The 17,667-nt window shown below is 37.1% G+C and overlaps 1 protein-coding gene across 1 annotated transcript; it reads right to left on the bottom strand.

The window, feature by feature from the left end:
* Nucleotides 1-3,785: 3,785 nt before the first annotated feature.
* RRH (retinal pigment epithelium-derived rhodopsin homolog) lies at nucleotides 3,786-17,667 on the bottom strand. Its single transcript, XM_023583998.3, has 7 exons — nucleotides 17,488-17,667; nucleotides 12,712-12,902; nucleotides 10,380-10,479; nucleotides 9,677-9,830; nucleotides 8,681-8,849; nucleotides 5,268-5,446; nucleotides 3,786-4,029 (listed from the first exon to the last, which is right to left on the bottom strand). Exons 1-7 carry the CDS (start codon nucleotides 17,591-17,593, stop codon nucleotides 3,915-3,917), a joined length of 1,014 nt encoding a protein of 337 aa, XP_023439766.2. The 5' UTR covers nucleotides 17,594-17,667; the 3' UTR covers nucleotides 3,786-3,914.

Raw genomic sequence — 17,667 nt, forward strand, 5'->3', positions numbered from 1 at the left:
ATAAAGATAGAATCCTGAGATCAGAGAAATAAAAGAGATTCATCACATACAAGAGATGCCCAATAAGATTAAGTGCTGATTTCTCATCAGAAACCAAGGATGCAAGACAGTGGTATGATATATTTAAGATACTGAGGGAAGTGGACTTGGCCCAATGGATAGGGCATCCGCCTAACCACATGGGAGGTCCGCAGTTCAAACCCCAGGCCTCTTCAGGCCTCTTTGACCCGTGTGGAGCTGGTCGATGCGCAGTGCTGATGTGCTCAAGGAGTGCCGTGCCACGCAGGGGTGTCCCCTGCATAGGAGAGCCCCATGTGTAAGGAGTGTGCCCCATAAGGAGAGCCACCCACAACAAAAGAAAGTGCGGCCTGCCCAAGAATGGCGCTGCACACATGGAGAGCTGACACAACAAAAAGAAACACAGATTCCCGGTCCCGTGATAAGGATAGAAGCGGTCACAGAAGAACATACAGTGAATGGACACAGAGAGCAGCCAACTGGGGGCGGGGGGAGAAATAAATAAATCTTAAAAAAAAAAAAAAAAAAATATATATATATATATATATATATAAGATACTGAAGGAGAAAAATGCCAGCCAAGAATCTTTTTTTTTAATTTCTCTCCCCTTCCCCACCTGCCTCCCCCTGCCCCGTTGTCTGCTCTCTGTGTCCATTCGCTGTGTGTTCTTCTGTGACCGCTTCTATCCTTATCAGCAGCAGCAGGAATCTGTGTTTCTTTTTGTTGCGTCATCTTGTTGTGTCAGCTCTCCATGTGTGCGGCGCCATTCTTGGGCAGGCTGCACTTTCTTTCATGCTGGGCGGCTCTCCTTATGGGGTGCACTCCCTGTGCGTGGGGCTCCCCTATGTGGGGGACACCCCTGCATGGCATGTCACTCCTTGTGCACATCAGCACTGTGCATGGGCCAGCTCAACACGGGTCAAGGAGGCCTGGGATTTGCACCGTGGACCTCCCATGTGGTAGGCGGATGCCCTAACCACTGGGCCAAGTCTGCCACCATGAAAATGTATAACTTTAAGCCATCTTCTTAACGTATATTCACAATATTTTTCAAGCTATTTTAAGTTTTACTTTTTCCTCTTTTTCAGAGCTGCTTCTTCCTTTTGGGGCTATATTTTTCTTTTTTTTAAAAAAAAGAGGTAAAATTCACAAGGGCCTAGGTGTTTTGTTTTTGTTTTAAGATTTATTTCTCCCCACTGCCTCAATGTTTTCGCACTTGCTGTGTCTGTTCATCTTCTTTCTTTCTTTCTTTCTTTAGGAGGCACCGGCAGCCGAACCCAGGACCTCTGATGTGGGAGGGAGATAGCTTTTACAGTTTTACCATGTGTATATAGGTTACCTGCTCCCCTTCCCCCATACCACATCCATTAGTTATTGAACTTTGTAAGCTGGCATTAAAACATTGCAACAATGTTTTGTTGCACTAATTTTTAAAACTTTTACAATGCAATATGTGTTATTTTTCTGAAGCAAACTAAAGGTAAATTTCTCATGGTTCTTGCTGTCTGCTATAGCAGTAGCATTTGAGGGAGAATCTTTATATATTTGTAATAAATGAAAAATAAAAAGGTGCAAATCCCTTTTTTTTTTAATGTTAAACCATGTACCAAATTTTTGGTTCAAATTGTGTAGCATAAGTTTTTGTGTTTTTTTTTTCATTTCTCTCCCCTTCCCCGCCCCCCCCAGTTGTCTGCTCTCTGTGTCCATTCACTGTGTGTTTTTCTGTGACTGCGTCTATCCTTATTAGCGGCAGCGGGAATCTGTTTCTTTTTTGTTGCATTATCTTGTTGAGTCAGCTCTCGGTGTGTGTGGCGCCATTCTTGGGCAGGCTGCACTTTCTTTTGCGCTGGGTGGCCTCCTTACGGGGCGCGCTCCTTGCGCGTGGGGCTCCCCTACGTGGGGACACCCATGCCTGGCAGGACACTCCTTGCGCGCATCAGCACTGCGCTTGGGCTAAGCAGGTCAAGGAGGCCCGGGGTTTAAACTGCGGACCTCCCATGTGGTAGGTGGACGCCCTATCCGTTGGGCCAAGTCCGCTTCCCACGTGTAGCATAAGTTAAACTTTAAATTGGATTCTATTAACCGATGAATATATTTCTGTAAGCATAGTTATATTGAAATAAACTTTTAAAAATTAAAAAATTTCCCTTCCTAAGCTGCAAGGAGTGACTTCAAGGCTTGGCGTATTGGAACTCTGAATCAACTGTCTAGACAATAAAATATTGTCTCACCATTTACTCACTCTATGACCTTAGGCACAGGACCTCGTGTGCCTGTTTTCTCTGTAAATAGCTCTGCTGTGGGGCCAGGATGAACAAAGAGTTAGTGGCACAAAAGCATGCAAAGTTTTCGGGGAACACAAAAGATTTTAACTTGGTTACAGAGAAAGACAAAACCTGGTAGTTTGTTTAGAGCCATGTTAAAGAAAGTCTTGAAGATCTAGTTGAAGGGTTTATATTTACTAGGCAGGCAATTGAAGGGTTTACAGAGCTTTTATTCTGGAAAGATTATTCTGGCTAAAAGTTTATGTACTGATTGCAGGGAGAATGGCAGAGGATGGCAAGCTAAGTTAGAAGATTGTTTTAACACCTTACCATCTCAAATACATAGAGTTATATATATATAAGACTAATACTCTGATTTTACTTTATATGAAGCTAAGAGACAATTTACAAAAGAAAAAATGGAAATAAGAAAATAATATCCAAAGATATAGTTTCACTAGCAGTTAGAAAAATGTCAAATAAAATTATTTATATTACCATATGTAGCTCATGTTTTTAAAAAGTAATGATAATATCATGTTATTAGCAGGAATACAAGGGCTTATATACTGCCAGTGGCAATGGTAATAAATTCAGTCTTTCCGGACAGCAAGCTAGCAATAATTATACTTTTATGTTTTTATCAAATAATTCCAGTCTGAGAACACACTTAAATTAATAATCCTTCACACCCAAAAATGTCATATGTACTAAAATGTGGCTCATCTATAAAATTAAAAATAAGAAGCATTTTAAGTGCTCACCTAAAGAGACACTTTAAGAGGTTACGTTAACATGCTATCTTTTTAATGGTCTCTAAAATGACAAACGTGGAGTCTAGAAATCCATTCAACATTCACCAAAATTAAACAAATATTTAGTTCCTAATATGTGCCAGGCAAAATGGGTCTAGGTGCTAGGGAAACATCAAAGAACAAAACAGACAAAAATCCCCACTTTTATAGCACTTACTTCTAGTGGCAAATATGTTCATATGAAGAAAAATGGTAACTGAAAAATGCAGAATAATAATACACACAGAGGCTATATTGGTATACAAATATATTTATAGTCATTGATTGATATAAGTGAGTTAGAAGCAATGGTGTTTAGTGTAATTAAAATATTTTTGTTAAATAGATTAAATTTTAAATTTTAAAATGCAAAAATGTTTTCTATTCTAACTGGGAATATCCAACAACCATTTCAGTAATTATTTATTGAGGACTTTAATTGTTATTATTAATTTAGTATTGTTATTATTAATTACTAATTTATTAACATTTAAAAAGTGGCTGCTTCTATTCCAACGGAGGACCTCAGCAAGTGGCTAGGCCGTCAGTATGGGGTAATGTGTGCTATGATAGGGAAAACGTAGTTGGGGCCTTAATCCCCTATGCCTAGATACATCAAAGGACATGAGCATAAGTTTACACATAAGGAAATTTAAAAAACATGTACTATAGCAGGAACTGCATAGGCACAATAATGTGCTGCACTTGAGAAATGTAATGTCTAACAGGACCATTAATCTATGTCTACATTTGATCTAAATGGACTAATATTTAAAATAAAATTAAGGTATTGCAAAGAAAGAAAAATGATTTGATAGTGTGTGCTTTTCTCTTATTTCAGATTCGTCCAGAAGCCAATGGGTTTTCAGATACATTCATTGGTAAAATACTCATCACTGGCATTGCTTGGTGAGTCTGACATTTTAACATGGCAAATATTGCCCTCCGGAATCTACAATAAAGAAGAGAAAATCTGATATTATCCTATAATGACTTGGAACTTCTAAAACATTTGCAATTATGGATTAGGTTGTCACTACTGCCAATTGTCATCCCCAAATAAATTTCTGTCTCCAATTTTAACAACTCTATTTGAGAACCTTTACAAATACATAAGGCATATGGCACAAAGACCAATTTTGTGCCCTTTCTTATAAGCACCGAAGACCTTTAATAATGGTTAATAATTATGTGTGTTTAAAATGACACTTATAATATTAATTATAATCTTTTTTTTTAATTAAGGATGCGCATTTCATGCATCTGTTCTGAGCTAAGGCTAGTTGAAATTAGGGTGCTTGAGAACAACTGGCCTTCACCCAAAGAAGTACCAACAGTGTGTTCTTCTTACTTGATCTGTTCAGTCTTTAAAATGGAATATTTCTTCACATACCTTAACTGTAGCTAAAACTGCTCTTCAAACATGTGCATAAATACACAATAAATTAATAAAAAGCAACACTGGCATTCAGGTTCAAATAACCTGATCTGTACTAAGATTCTTCTGGCCAAATATTAAAGCAGAGCATATTGGTTCATTTCATCTTTCCAGCAGTAACAGGAAATGAAATAATCTAAACTTCACTGATGAGTCAGGGAAGGAAATCCTTGCTGAGACTTTAAAACAAGAGGGGAGGGAAGGGGATTCTCCATTATCCTGAATGACTACATACTTCTGAAGCCTCTTACATTAGCGCTGGATATTTCTCTTGCATTTAGATGACATGTCTTCTTTCTGGTAAATATATAACTGTGCTATCCATGTAGGGAATCTAATATTACTTTGTCCATTTTCTGGTAATAAAACTGCTCTATGCTTTAGAAAAGCCATTCCATGTATTTTGGACGGGGTAGCCACACGAACCAAGCTAAGTTGGCCAGGGCCCTCTGTGGACTTTCCTGCCAGAAAGCCATCTGAGAAGTCCCTTTTGGGGTTACTTAGCTGATAGAACTTGGGTCTTAGAATTCCATGATCACCTCTGTTACCATGTGGGAAGAGCCTGCAACAGAAATGGAGCTCTAGGCCTTTGAGGTCCTAGACGCTGCTATATTTTTCATTGTGTGAACCAAATCTTCTTCTTGTGTGACGTATGAAATGACTTTCTGTCACTCCAGAGAACCCTTAGAATATTGCCCTTTTAATATTCTTTCTATATCAATATTTTCAGAAGAATTTTAGACATTACTTACTTTTTATTAGCAACCACATAAATACAGGGATTGTAGAAGGTAGAAGATTTTGCAAAAAGTGGAGCAATGATGGCCATTGAGGGTGGAATCTTCTCTGGGTCACCAAAAGAAGCCCATAAACACACAATGGAGTAAGGGGACCAAGCTACTAGAAACATTGATATCATTATCACAGACATCTGTAAAAGAAATAAATAGTCACTAAACCCGGTATTTAAAATAGAATGAAAAACTATCTAGATTGATATTTGAAAACATTTATGTTGTTAATAACATAAAGGAAATAGCTGGGATTTTCCTCTCAATATATTTTGTTTAGGTGCCTAAATTCAAACTATGGTAACAAGAGCTGGTATAGTGCATTGTTTTTAAGAATGCTATGTAGGAGGCATAGAGAGATTGAGAGGTGATGAGTTTGTTTCTTGATTATTATTATTATTATTGGACTAATGAAAATGCTCTAATAATGATTGAAGTGATGAATGCACAACTATGTGAGTATACCAAATACCACTGATTGTACACTTCGGATGGGTTTATGCTTTTAATAATTTGTGTCAATAAAATTGGTTTGTTTTCATAAGAAAAGAATGTTACATAAATGTAAAGATACCCTCCTTCTTTGGGTATATGAGGGAAGGGTACAAAAGGCAGTTTAAATGAGAGCTAAATGAAATCCACCCCCAGATTATTTCTAGTAATTGTGCTATGGACTTTGACATTGCTTTTTCTTTGTCTCACAGTCATTATCTACTAGTCTAAAAAACAGCTTTTTAATTTTCTAAACTCAACCTAGAAATAATAGCTCCTATTGAGCATGGTGAATTCTAATACAGGCCATTTAAGCTGGAGATACAATACATATGGTGCAGAAGATTTTATAAAGGAGCTTCCTTGCTTCTAGTTTAAATAGAAAATTATAAATTTTACATTGTTTCCTTCTGATTGCCCACTAAAATGATGGAAAGATATTTTAAAAGGACAAGAATCCATAAAAACAGAGAACTGAAGATCAGACAATAGTTTGGCTTGCTTTTTTGTTTGTTTTGTTGGAAACTGAATACCAGTTGGACAGGAGGCATATTAATTAGCATATGAAAATTATGAAGAAAAAAAAAAGAGCCAGCAAGAGGGAAAATCAGATACAAACAAATTCATTGCAGAGAACTCCAGAAAGTCTCAGAAACTGGATAACTGGATAAAGGGCTATGCATGGAACTGGAGAACTGGTTCAAAATCAGCAAAACAAAGCCGTTAAGACTTCCAGATCCCTTGTCCACTCAGCCAGGCAACTGCCTCCACCCCTCCCTGGAAGAACCCCAGCAGTTCAGTCTATGATAGGCTAAGGCAGGGAAACTTGGGACTGAGTGATAGTGGGCTGAGAAGAGGGCTGGAGTACTGTACTGAAAAGAGACCCCTGCAGAAGAAAGAGCCCAGCTGAACAGCACCTCCTAGAGCTTCTAGTCAGTCTTTCAGTGCATCACTAAATATGAGGAGATGGTTATTGGCATCAAACACAGAAAAAACACTCAAACTGACAGGCAGAGACCAAACAGCATATGAAGTCAGGGGAAGCAAAAAATTGATAGTGAAGAAAAGGAAAACGTAAATATATACATAAGATCACAAAAATAAGAGAAAATATATATCCATAAAACAAGAAAATGAGGTTATAAAAAGAGGATAGAGCACAAAATAATTATTTACCTATAAAAATAATTTTTATCTTAGCTATAAAAATGATGGCAGAAATTTTTTTAAATGCAATAGAAAGGTTGGAAATTATGGTCAGGACTGGGACTAGGGAGAGGCAAATAAAGTAAGTCTAGCAAGTGCAGAGTCAGAGCTTGTCTTTATTTAAAATTTTATATTTTGTTAACAGTTAATTTTTACATTAATTTTGATTTTTTATTTTAATATTTTTCTTGGTTACTAAGTGTTTTTGTGCCTTCTTAAAGTTTGTGTCCAGGGTTCACCCTAGTTCCAGCCCTAGATATGGTTGAGGAAATCTCCCAGGAAATAGGGGAAGGAAAGAAGGAAGGAAGGGTGAGAAGGAGAAAATTAGGAGAGAAAATTGATGAAAATGAGAAGATAGATCCAAGAGATAAAATATCCCAAAAAAAAAAAAATGAATTCCAGGAAAAGAGAACAGAGAAAACAGAGGGGAGGGAATATCAAAAGAATAATATAGACTCTCCTAGAAGTGGAAAACATAAGTCTCTACACCATAAACACTCACCAAGTACTCAGCACATGGACAAATAATGACCCATACCAAGGCACACTGACATGCAATTTCAAAAAACTGGAGATATAGAGAAGATGCTACAAGCTTCCAGAGAGAACACACAGATCACTGCAAAGGATGAGTTACCAGAATGGAGTCAGCTTTCGCAATAGTAACAGTAGACACTGGGAGCCTATAGAGCAGAGACTTCAAAGTCCTTTGAAAATAATTTCTCTACCTAGAATTCTATGCCAGACATAAATCAGTCAAACATGGCAGTAGGATTAAGACATTTTCAGGCCTGCCAGGTTCTAAAATATTTATCTTCCCTGTAACCTTCTTAGGAATCTACTAGAGAACATGCTCTACCAAATCAGAAGGAGTAAACCAAGAAAAAGGAAGATATACAATCTAGAAAACAGGGATCTGATCCAGGAGAGAGGCCAAAAGCATTCCCAGATGGTGATGAAGGGAGAGCTGAAGATGCCAGCCAATTTGGGCAGTAGTCAGAGAGCATCATTTCACAGGAGAGCAAGGGACCTGAGGGTGCCAGGAGGGATATCTCCAAGAAAAGGATGATGTGAATCTATCCTCTGATGTGTTTGAGCATACTGAATGGAGGCTGACAGAGAGTTTAGGACTGAATAATGGCAGGTACATAGAACTACAGGATGGGGGTGGAGAGTAGAGAGAAAGAAAGAAAGAGAGAGACAGTGGGAGAGAGGGTGACAGGAAGAGAATATGAATGAATTATTAACTTCAAAGGAAAAAAAAGATGTATAAGAAATTTAAATCATTGTACCCTACATAAATCATCAGTAAATACAATTTAGACAGTAACAATGATGTAAACATTGACTCTTAACCTAGCCAAATATTATCATTATATTGACAGGATGAGGAGGTAGAAAGGTAGTGGGGAAGAGTAGGAAAATTGGTGGTATAGGAGAAATAAATCCTCATTTTCCACAGTAGGAAATCAAAAGATTATAGCAAACAAAAAAAAATCCAAAGGAGCAGAAAAGCATACTGTTTAGAATTAGGCAGGCAAATACTAGAAGAGCTGGGGAATGAGAATCAAAAATGGGAGTGGTAACTGCCCAGGGACAAGGGGCTCTTTCAACTATGTACGTATAAAATAAAAGTTTGATTACAAAAAATTGTTTTAAGGATTTTGACTTCTTACCTTTGTTACATCTACCTGATTTGACCAGTCTCTGTTGAAGTACTCAGAGCAGTTACTAGAAGTATGATGTTTAATGGATCGAGTGACATGGTAATAGCAGTAAAGCATCACTGCCAAAGGCACAAGAAAATTAATCGCAACAACTGTCATTGTGTAAGAAACAAAAGATCTGAAAGCAGGAAAAGGCAATCATGATTACTCATTTAATACTTGAAATTAGAAATAATACTGGAACTGCCCTTGATCATTATATTTTAAATATCTTAGAAAGTATCTTTGACTTTCATAGCTCATTTAGACCAGTGCAAAGCAAACTATGGCCTGTGGGTTAAATCCAGTCTGCCACCTGTCTTTGTAAATAAAGTTTTATTGGAACACAGCCATGCACATTCATTTACATATTGTGTAGGGCTGCTCCCACAGTACAATGACAGAGTTGATTGCAATAAAGACTGTCTGGCCTGTAAAACGTAAAATACTGACTTTTTGATCCTTTACAGAAAAACTTTTAGATTTGGAAATTTTCTATTTGTTTTTCTGAGTAACCTCTTCTCTACTTTAATAAATGAAATTATCCTTTTTCCCCTGGGAAATACCACGGAACTTCACTACCTAGCAGGAAAATCCTTGCAGGTACTATACTTTTGCTTTGTAATTCCCAGAAGATGCTTTATCACCAGATCATCTTGAAGGATAGTAGGCAGTCAGCCTGGGGCATGCTATTTAATCAACTAACACTCCCTTCTACTCAAGGTACAACTATCAGAAGCATGAACAGAAGGGAGGGAGAAAGACACAAGAAGGGGGAGAAAAGGAGTTGAATGACCTTTACTTGTGAACATGCACTTTTTGCAATTTCATCTCTTGCCATAAACACTACCAAGGGAGCCCCTTGCTACACTCTATTAGAAACATGTGATGTGAACTTCAGTTTGAAATAGGAGAAAATTTCTATATGGGAAGCATTTGATTTTAAAAGATAAGCATCTCTCTTACATGTTATTTTTCCGCCAGTTTATGGTACAGGTGGCACCAGTAGGATCTGGAGCATAACTAGCCCACCCTGCGATAGGCATCAAAGCCCAAAACAAGCCATTGATCCAGGCCCCCAGGATCACGCTGATGTAAGTATTGATGGTCATTCTTCTTCCTAGTGACAAGCATATGAAAATTAGCATCATTTGCCAATGATGGGATTCACACCTACACTTTGTTTTAACTGATAATTCAAAGTTGTTACCAAGTAGATTCTTTGCAAAGCAGTTTAGTTCACTCAGTCTATAAATGTAAATTCTCACTCTGAAAAAGCAAATGGCATTTAAACTGAAACCTGAATGATAAAAAGGATCCACCAGAGGACAAGCAGGTGAAAGAGCTTCCAGGCACAGGGAACAACAGCAGGTACAAAGGCCCCAAAGTAGATTAAAGCTTGGTCAGTAGCCAAAAGTGAGAGTGGCCTCAGTGAAGCTGTAAAGGTGGGCCAGGGACACATCATGCAGGGTCTTAGAGGCTGTTAAGAAATTTGCATTTCATTCTAAGTACAATAAGAAATCATTGAAACTTTTGAATAAAGTTTGCCAGAGAAATAAGACCAACCATTTTGCAAAAATCATTACATTTGTATTTTGAAATGAATGTGTGTTGAGTGGTACTTAGCCAAGAAAGAAATTCATATAGAAAGCTGAGGAAAGCGCTATACCTGTGTCAGGACGGCAGATGGTCAGGTACCGGTCCATGGCCACGACAGTGAGTAATCCAATACTTGTCATTCCAAAAAAGATATTCAATCCAGCATAAATCTGAAAGTCAAAATTGGAAAGAATCCACCATTCCAAACACCTTCCCAAGAAACAATTAAACTTTTATCCCATTGACAGAATATATTTTAAATATAGTAAATGTTTTTTATTTTACTAAGTTTAAAATAGACATGTCATTCTCAAGTTGTAGCTGCTTTAATAAAGGCACTTATGGAACATATTTGAGGTTTCATTAATTAAAATAAAATTTTTAAAAAATATTTTAAAACTTAGCATGAAACCTCTATATGACAAAAGACATCATAAAGAGGACAAAAACAAATCATAAATTAGATGCATCGCATATAATCTACAGAAGACTACTATTGAGTAAGTAACAATCAACAGGAAAATGGCAAAATCAATAGGAAAATGGACAAAGGATGAATGGGCCATTCACATGTAAGAAAAGATGCACAACCACATTAAGCATGCAAAGAAATTGAAATTATTACTACAAGATATCATTTCACACCCATCAAAATGATACCAATTTTAAAGTCTGACAGTCCAAAGAGTTGGTAAGAATTTAGAGCAATAGAAATGTTCACAATTGGTATAACCATTTTGGAGAGCAATTTGGCCACATTTGATAAAGTTGAAGATGAACAATCTCTACAACCCAAAAATCCTTCTCCTGAGAAATGGATCCAGGGAAAGTTTCATATATTGCAGAAGGAGATATGTACAAGAACATTTATTGAAGCCTTGTTTGTAATTTTTAAAAATTGAAACAAATGCTTAATAACAAGAAAATGAATAACTAATAAATGTCATAGTATGTTCATAAAATGGAATACTATGTAGTGGTTAAAATAAATGACTTACACCTATATCCATCACATAGATAAACCTCAAAAACATAATATTAGGGAGCACATATGGCTCAAGCAGTTGAGCTCCTGCCTCCCATAAGAGGTACCAGGTTTGGTTCTTGGTGTCTCCTAAAGAAGACAAACAAACAACAAGCAGACAACGAGCAGACATCAAGCAAAAACAACAAGTTGACAACGAGCAAAAACAATGAGCAAACAGACAAGGGAGCCATCTCAGGGAGGCAGGGAGAAACATAATATTAAACAATAAAAAGAACTCAACTATAAACAATGTATCATTTACACAAATTTTTAAAATTCGAATAGTATTATTTCTGGCTTATGGACATATAAATATGTAATGAAATAGAAAAATATACATAAGAAGGAAGGAAGATTGGCAAATGGTATACAGTGGCCTTCAACAGTATACCTTAAGTTTTATATCTTTAAAAAGAAAAATTATCTTAACCACATATTGCAAGATTTTAAGATTTGACAAAAAGTTGGTGCATCCATGGATGCTCATTATTCTCTATTGTTCTCATGTTACTTTATAATTTTATGGCTTGAAATAGTAAACTTCAATAAATCAAGCCAGAAGTCATATATGCCTAATGAATTAGAATAATTCATTTCCTTGTCGGTAAAACTAGCATAAACATATTTATCAAAACTTCTCAAAGAGTATTTACCATAGCTTTTTCTCAGATACATCCCTTAAATATTATGATTAAGTCACTAAATAGTTTATTGTTTGATAGCAGGGTAGTTATTGAATATCCCAAAATTCACCTTTGTTTTGTTACTTTGTTTTTTCCTTTGAGTTGGGGGAATTTGGAAAATATAGTGATATTTCTCTTATTAAATATATTTCTCGAGGGAAACGGACTTGGCCCAGTGGTTAGGGCGTCCGTCTACCACATGGGAGGTCGGCGGTTCAAACCCCGGGCCTCCTTGACCCGTGTGGAGCTGGCCCATGCGCAGTGCTGATGCGCGCAAGGAGTGCCCTGCCACGTAGGGGTGTCCCCCGCGTAGGGGAGCCCCACGCGCAAGGAGAGCATGCTGTAAGGAGAGCCACCCAGTGCGAAAGAAAGTGCAGCCTGCCCAGGAATGGCGCCGCCCACACTTCCCGTGCTGCTGAGGACAACAGAAGAGGACAAAGAAACAAGACGCAGCAAATAGACACAGAGAACAGACACAGAGAACAGACAACCGGGGGAGCGGGGGGAATTAAATAAATAAACAAATCTTTAAAATATATATATATATATATATTTCTCGATCACTACCAAAGCTGTTTTCAATAAAAGTACTATATTATCTTACAATTGGTTCAAACACTTGAGAACTTTGACATTTAAATTCACATCTTCAGTCTACTTTATTTTGCTCTCATCCCAAAGATCTCCAATACCTGACATCCTGCATATCCAAATTTCCAACTTCCATACAGATCTGAAGCAGCAGACATGGGGTAGCCAATGCTACTGACCCCTATATCAGTAACAGCCAGATTTATGATAATTGTGTTTGTGGGTGTCCGAAGTTCCTTGTACTTAATGAAGATGCTCAGAACTATTATGTTGCTGACAATACTTATTATACCTGAGAAAACATGCCAAAAAGAAAAAAAAAAAAAGATACATTTAATTTGAATGTTTAAAAGTACAATAAAAATTAAATATTAGGCCCTTTCAAAAATACAGCAAATCCCTTTTTAGTACATTTATTTAAAGAGCTCCAATTGTTCTTAAACCTATTTATAATACCTTCATAGCCCTTCTGTGAAATAGAAATTAGGAAACTGAAACTCAAAAAATCTACCAATTGCATAAGTCAATACCGAGAATTGGTTTTAAGGTCATCACTAATGATCACTTTGTCCTTGAAATTTCTCCCTTGACTTTCACACCACCCTGCTGATTTTTAGGATTATGTGCTCAACCACACACTCTCAACTGGCAGCGTACTTTCCTCCTGCTTCCCAGGGTCTCAGGGCTCTTCTCTTTAGTTCTCAAGCTTCATTAAGCCTCACCTACCATTCTATGCTAACAGCTCTTTTGCTAATATTTTCAGCCCTGACCCACCTCCAGTCTTTCATCTTCTCTTTACATTCAACTCATAGCAATTAAACATTTGTTAAGCATCTACTAAGTGCAAGTTCATGACTATTCTATGTTACTTGAAATTGAACATGTCTAAATCTTCATTCAACACACAAAACACACACATCCCCTTATAGAAGAATGCACACTGCAAGGTTTGGATATCCAGAGAGAAAGCCGAGCCAGCTTTCTTGTCCAAAGGGATGCCTCACAGCTGGTATCACCGTAGTTAAGTTTCCAGGTTGGGATCTGACTCTTATCCTTGCAGGCCCAGAAATTCAGTATCATCAGTACTCCAGAGTTGACCAGACTCTGGTAAACTCATTGCCACACATATTAATTAGAATGCCAATATTAATACAATGAGAAGTATTGTTGAGTGTCCCAAACATGCATGCTAACCTGACCAATATCTCCTACATGTTGCAAAGGATGCATAAGTTTCCCTTAGACCAGATGTAGGCCAGACTACATCTAAAGGGTAGGGGATTAGGTGACTAGATTTCAGCCGAGAGAGACTGGAGCCATTACCAGATTCCTAGGGGCTAAAGGAGAAGAAAGTGACAAGCAGGCACAGAGTGCTCATGATCAAGAGAACTACTAGTGAGCAGTTCCTAGCTATCATGGGAGAGGGGGAAGGTTTCCAAGCACAAACATACAAAACTAGCAGCTAATTAAGAATTTGTTCTATCTTGGTACCTGTCAAAATTTATTTTAACATCCTATTTCATAAATCTTCTCGATTCCTGTTCATTTCCCCTTCATGCTGCTCCCAGAATAAACTGGCCACAACCTAGAATTCACCATGGCTCTTCTTAAAATATCCAATATTCCCACTGCCTGTGGGATAAAAATCCAAATGTCCCAATCTGATATTCCAGGGTTTTTTGCCTCAATTTGTTTTCTAAGCATTTTTACACATGTCAAAACAAGCCCTCCATTCTAGTTATTCACCAAATGCACCCTACATGTTGTAAATCATGATTCATATTTCTCTCACTTGGAAGACCCTGCTCCTTTCCTCTACCCATCCAAATGCTATTCATCCTTCCAATTTCATTTCAGGCCCAATTCTGCTTCAAGGCCTTTTCCTACTCTAGTATGCCCTCTCTAAATTCCTAAATACTTGCCTCTATTACATTAATCTTAAGTGATGCCATATCACCTGACTCTCATATATTCCTAGTTGTCCCATGCAGATTATCAGGCTCTCAGTTAACATCTACGCCTTTTTTATATTAAACATACAGTAGCTGTATTTAAAAAATGAACCAAAAGCTAAAACTTGTATCATTTAAATTCTATCATTCTTTCAGGCATAATTAGGGCACAAGCTGATAAAGCTTTCATTTTATTTTTAGTGTGTAATATTCAGCATAAGCCCAAGAAATATCCCCCCAAAAAACTTAATGAAAATGAAGAATATTTTGGGGTTAGCTGCAAATTTGCTGATTAAAAAATAAAGTCACATAAAAACACAATGTGATGCATTTGGAAACAGACCTTGACCAAAAGGGGGAAACATTAAATATAAATGTTTTACGGTTGAGATTTCAAAGTGGGTTGGGAAGGTCATTCCAGAGGTTATGCCTCTGCAGGTCCCAGGAAGATTTCACAAATTGTCACAGTAAATAAAGTCTCAAACAAGAGTGCTCCGGAGGACTCTGGGGACATCCAGACACCAGGCTGTCACACAGCCTATGAAATCAACAACCCCTTGGCGGGGCCTTTTGGGAATATATGATCATCTATTTCCTCATCATAACATAGTCATATTCTTAAGTCCTTTACTCATGAAATTCTTCTAGTTCTTTAATCTGAACCTGTAATTTTCAATATATCCGTTAAATATCTCTCACTTAAATCTTCAGGTTGTACATATGCCAGCTGAGTCCTGAATCCCAGCAGAGTTGCAGCCAACTCCTACAATCCAGTTCTTCAGTCTTGCCCTGAACAACTGATAAAAAGATGGACAAATCCCATCTCAAAAAACAAGGAGTATCTACAACTGCAAGCAAAACAATTCCTTCCATCTGCCCCATAATATCTAAATTCCCTCTCAGCCTGAAGCCACAGCAGACATCATCCCAAGATTGAGGCATGATCAATATAAGGGAGGTGTAGCCATGGACCAAAGTAGACTTAACGTTGTTATAGTTATCTTGTGTTAATGGAAGAACTTGTAACATTGATATAAAAATGTGGTTGTTCAGAGCGGAGGGGGAGATGAATAGGTAGAACACAGGGCACATTTAGGGCAGTGAAATTATGATACTCAATGACCGAAACAAGAGTACACATTTGTCAAAGCCTATAAAACTGTACAGTACAAAGTGGAAACCATAATGTAAACTATAGACTTCAGCTGGTAGTACTGCTTCATTATTGGCTCATCAACTGTAAGTCAAGTACCACACTAATGTAAGATATTCATAATAGGGGAAACCATGTGTGTGGGGATATGTCTGTATAGGGGGGATCACATGGGAATTCCTTGTACTTTTAGGTTGATTTTTCTGTAAATGTAAATCTAAAACTACTCTAAGATTACCACCAAAAGAAAAAAAAAATCACAATGCAGTAAATTGCTGCCTATGGAGTATGCAACCAGAACGAACTTTATTTTGTGGAGTCCTGGATATAATGGGGGGAGAAGTATGAGAACAGCACTAAACAGTTTAGCCCTTTCTTCTCTTTGCTGCTGTCGCTGTCTGAATAGACAATAGGTCATTTAACAGGCCTTAGTTAAGCCCTATCCCCTGTCAGTCAAAACTCCAAGCAGCACTTGACATTGACCACTACCTCCCTCTTGAAACACTTCTCCCAATCTTTTCAGCAAATCCTTCTTAGTATACTACCTGGTCTTTCTTTCTTCATCAATGCTATGCTAGACTTCTCCTGCCTCAAACTTGTTCTTCTTCAGACACATTCCTATCTTGGTGAAATGTAGTCCAAATAAGAAACTCGGGGGTCACCTTTGATTCCAACATGTTACTAAAATTTTTTAAAACTTTTTAAAAAAATTTTTGAGTAGGAACTCAAAATTTCTAGTATAAGAACTGTCAATTATAGGGAGAAATACTAAGCAATTATGAAACTTTTTAGCATTATACAGATTGGTACATGAGGATTAATTATACTTTTCACTCTACCTTTGAATACATTTGAAAATTTTCATAAAAGTTAACCTAAACTAATAAACCCAACATGACAAAATGTTTTTCTAAAACTTGTAGAGAAGCATGAGGTTGGAAAAGCAGCAATTGCTCAGTTCAAAAGTTAGACCATCTTTCAACCTATACATAAAAAAAATAACCAAAGAATTTCTACCATTATTTCCCCCTTTTTTTTCTGCAAACAAGTCTTGAACTAAGTGATTAATACAATATTTCAATCAATTAATGTGTGCATATGGGAAAGAAACAAATATGTGTCATTTCATTCTACTCTTCACAATAATCATGACAAGTAGTTTATTACCCCTATTTTACTAAAAGATGGAATTCAAAGCTCAAGAGTTAGTTACATTATGTTAAACATTCTGGAAAGAACTGAATTTTCAAGCACTGTCCTCAAATGACAATGCACTCTGCTCTCTCTTTTTAGGGCTTTAATTCTTTCATAGACCTTTACATCTTAGCTAGACTACTGCCAAAACAAGAAAATCTTGTAATGATATTAAAATGCATTTTGATTAAGGTGTGCACTCATCCCCAGTAAAACTCAATTTGATAATGTAATAACCAAATATATGTGATTTTCACAAGAGAATTATTCATTATATAGGAATTTTTCAACCCTACTTCACAGCTTACATTATCAAGACTCAAAGCAATTTGTCATTACCCATCATTAGCGATGCTTCCATTTCTCACCTATATTCTCTTATTTGGTTGCAAGTAGACATATCAAATATTATCCATCCTCATTTACCACATAAGCAAGTCACCTCAAAAAGTAACAGTATGGAATGTGAAATATTATCACTATGAAGTCATGCTTTCTACTTGCCTGTGCTGAAAACCTTCTTTTCCCCTCCCATTCTAAAGCAAGTAACTACTAACAGACCAATTAAACAACCATACCTGCCATAATCAAGTAAGTTGCAACGATATTGTGCTCAGTCTGTGAAAAGACTGAGCCATCTTCATCTTTAGAGTCTGAGCTGTTACCTGTATTATTCCTTAGCATTCTGGAAGGAAGATATGGAGACAGCCTTCATAGTAAGTCTTCAATAATTATAAAATATTTTAAGAGCCACTGAG

Source organism: Dasypus novemcinctus, chromosome 1 (assembly GCF_030445035.2).
Source record: "Dasypus novemcinctus isolate mDasNov1 chromosome 1, mDasNov1.1.hap2, whole genome shotgun sequence".
NCBI classification, from domain to species: Eukaryota; Metazoa; Chordata; class Mammalia; order Cingulata; family Dasypodidae; genus Dasypus; species Dasypus novemcinctus.

Excerpts from the sequence above, each read along its gene's own strand:
- RRH (XM_023583998.3), bottom strand. The coding sequence starts at position 17,593 with ATGCTAAGGAATAATACAGGTAACAGCTCAGACTCTAAAGATGAAGAT. Across the intron at positions 9,831-10,379 it reads CATCTGCCGTCCTGACACAG|GAAGAAGAATGACCATCAAT; the intron begins GTATAGCGCTTT and ends GCTTGTCACTAG. Across the intron at positions 8,850-9,676 it reads AACTGGCGGAAAAATAACAT|ATCTTTTGTTTCTTACACAA; the intron begins GTAAGAGAGATG and ends TCCTGCTTTCAG.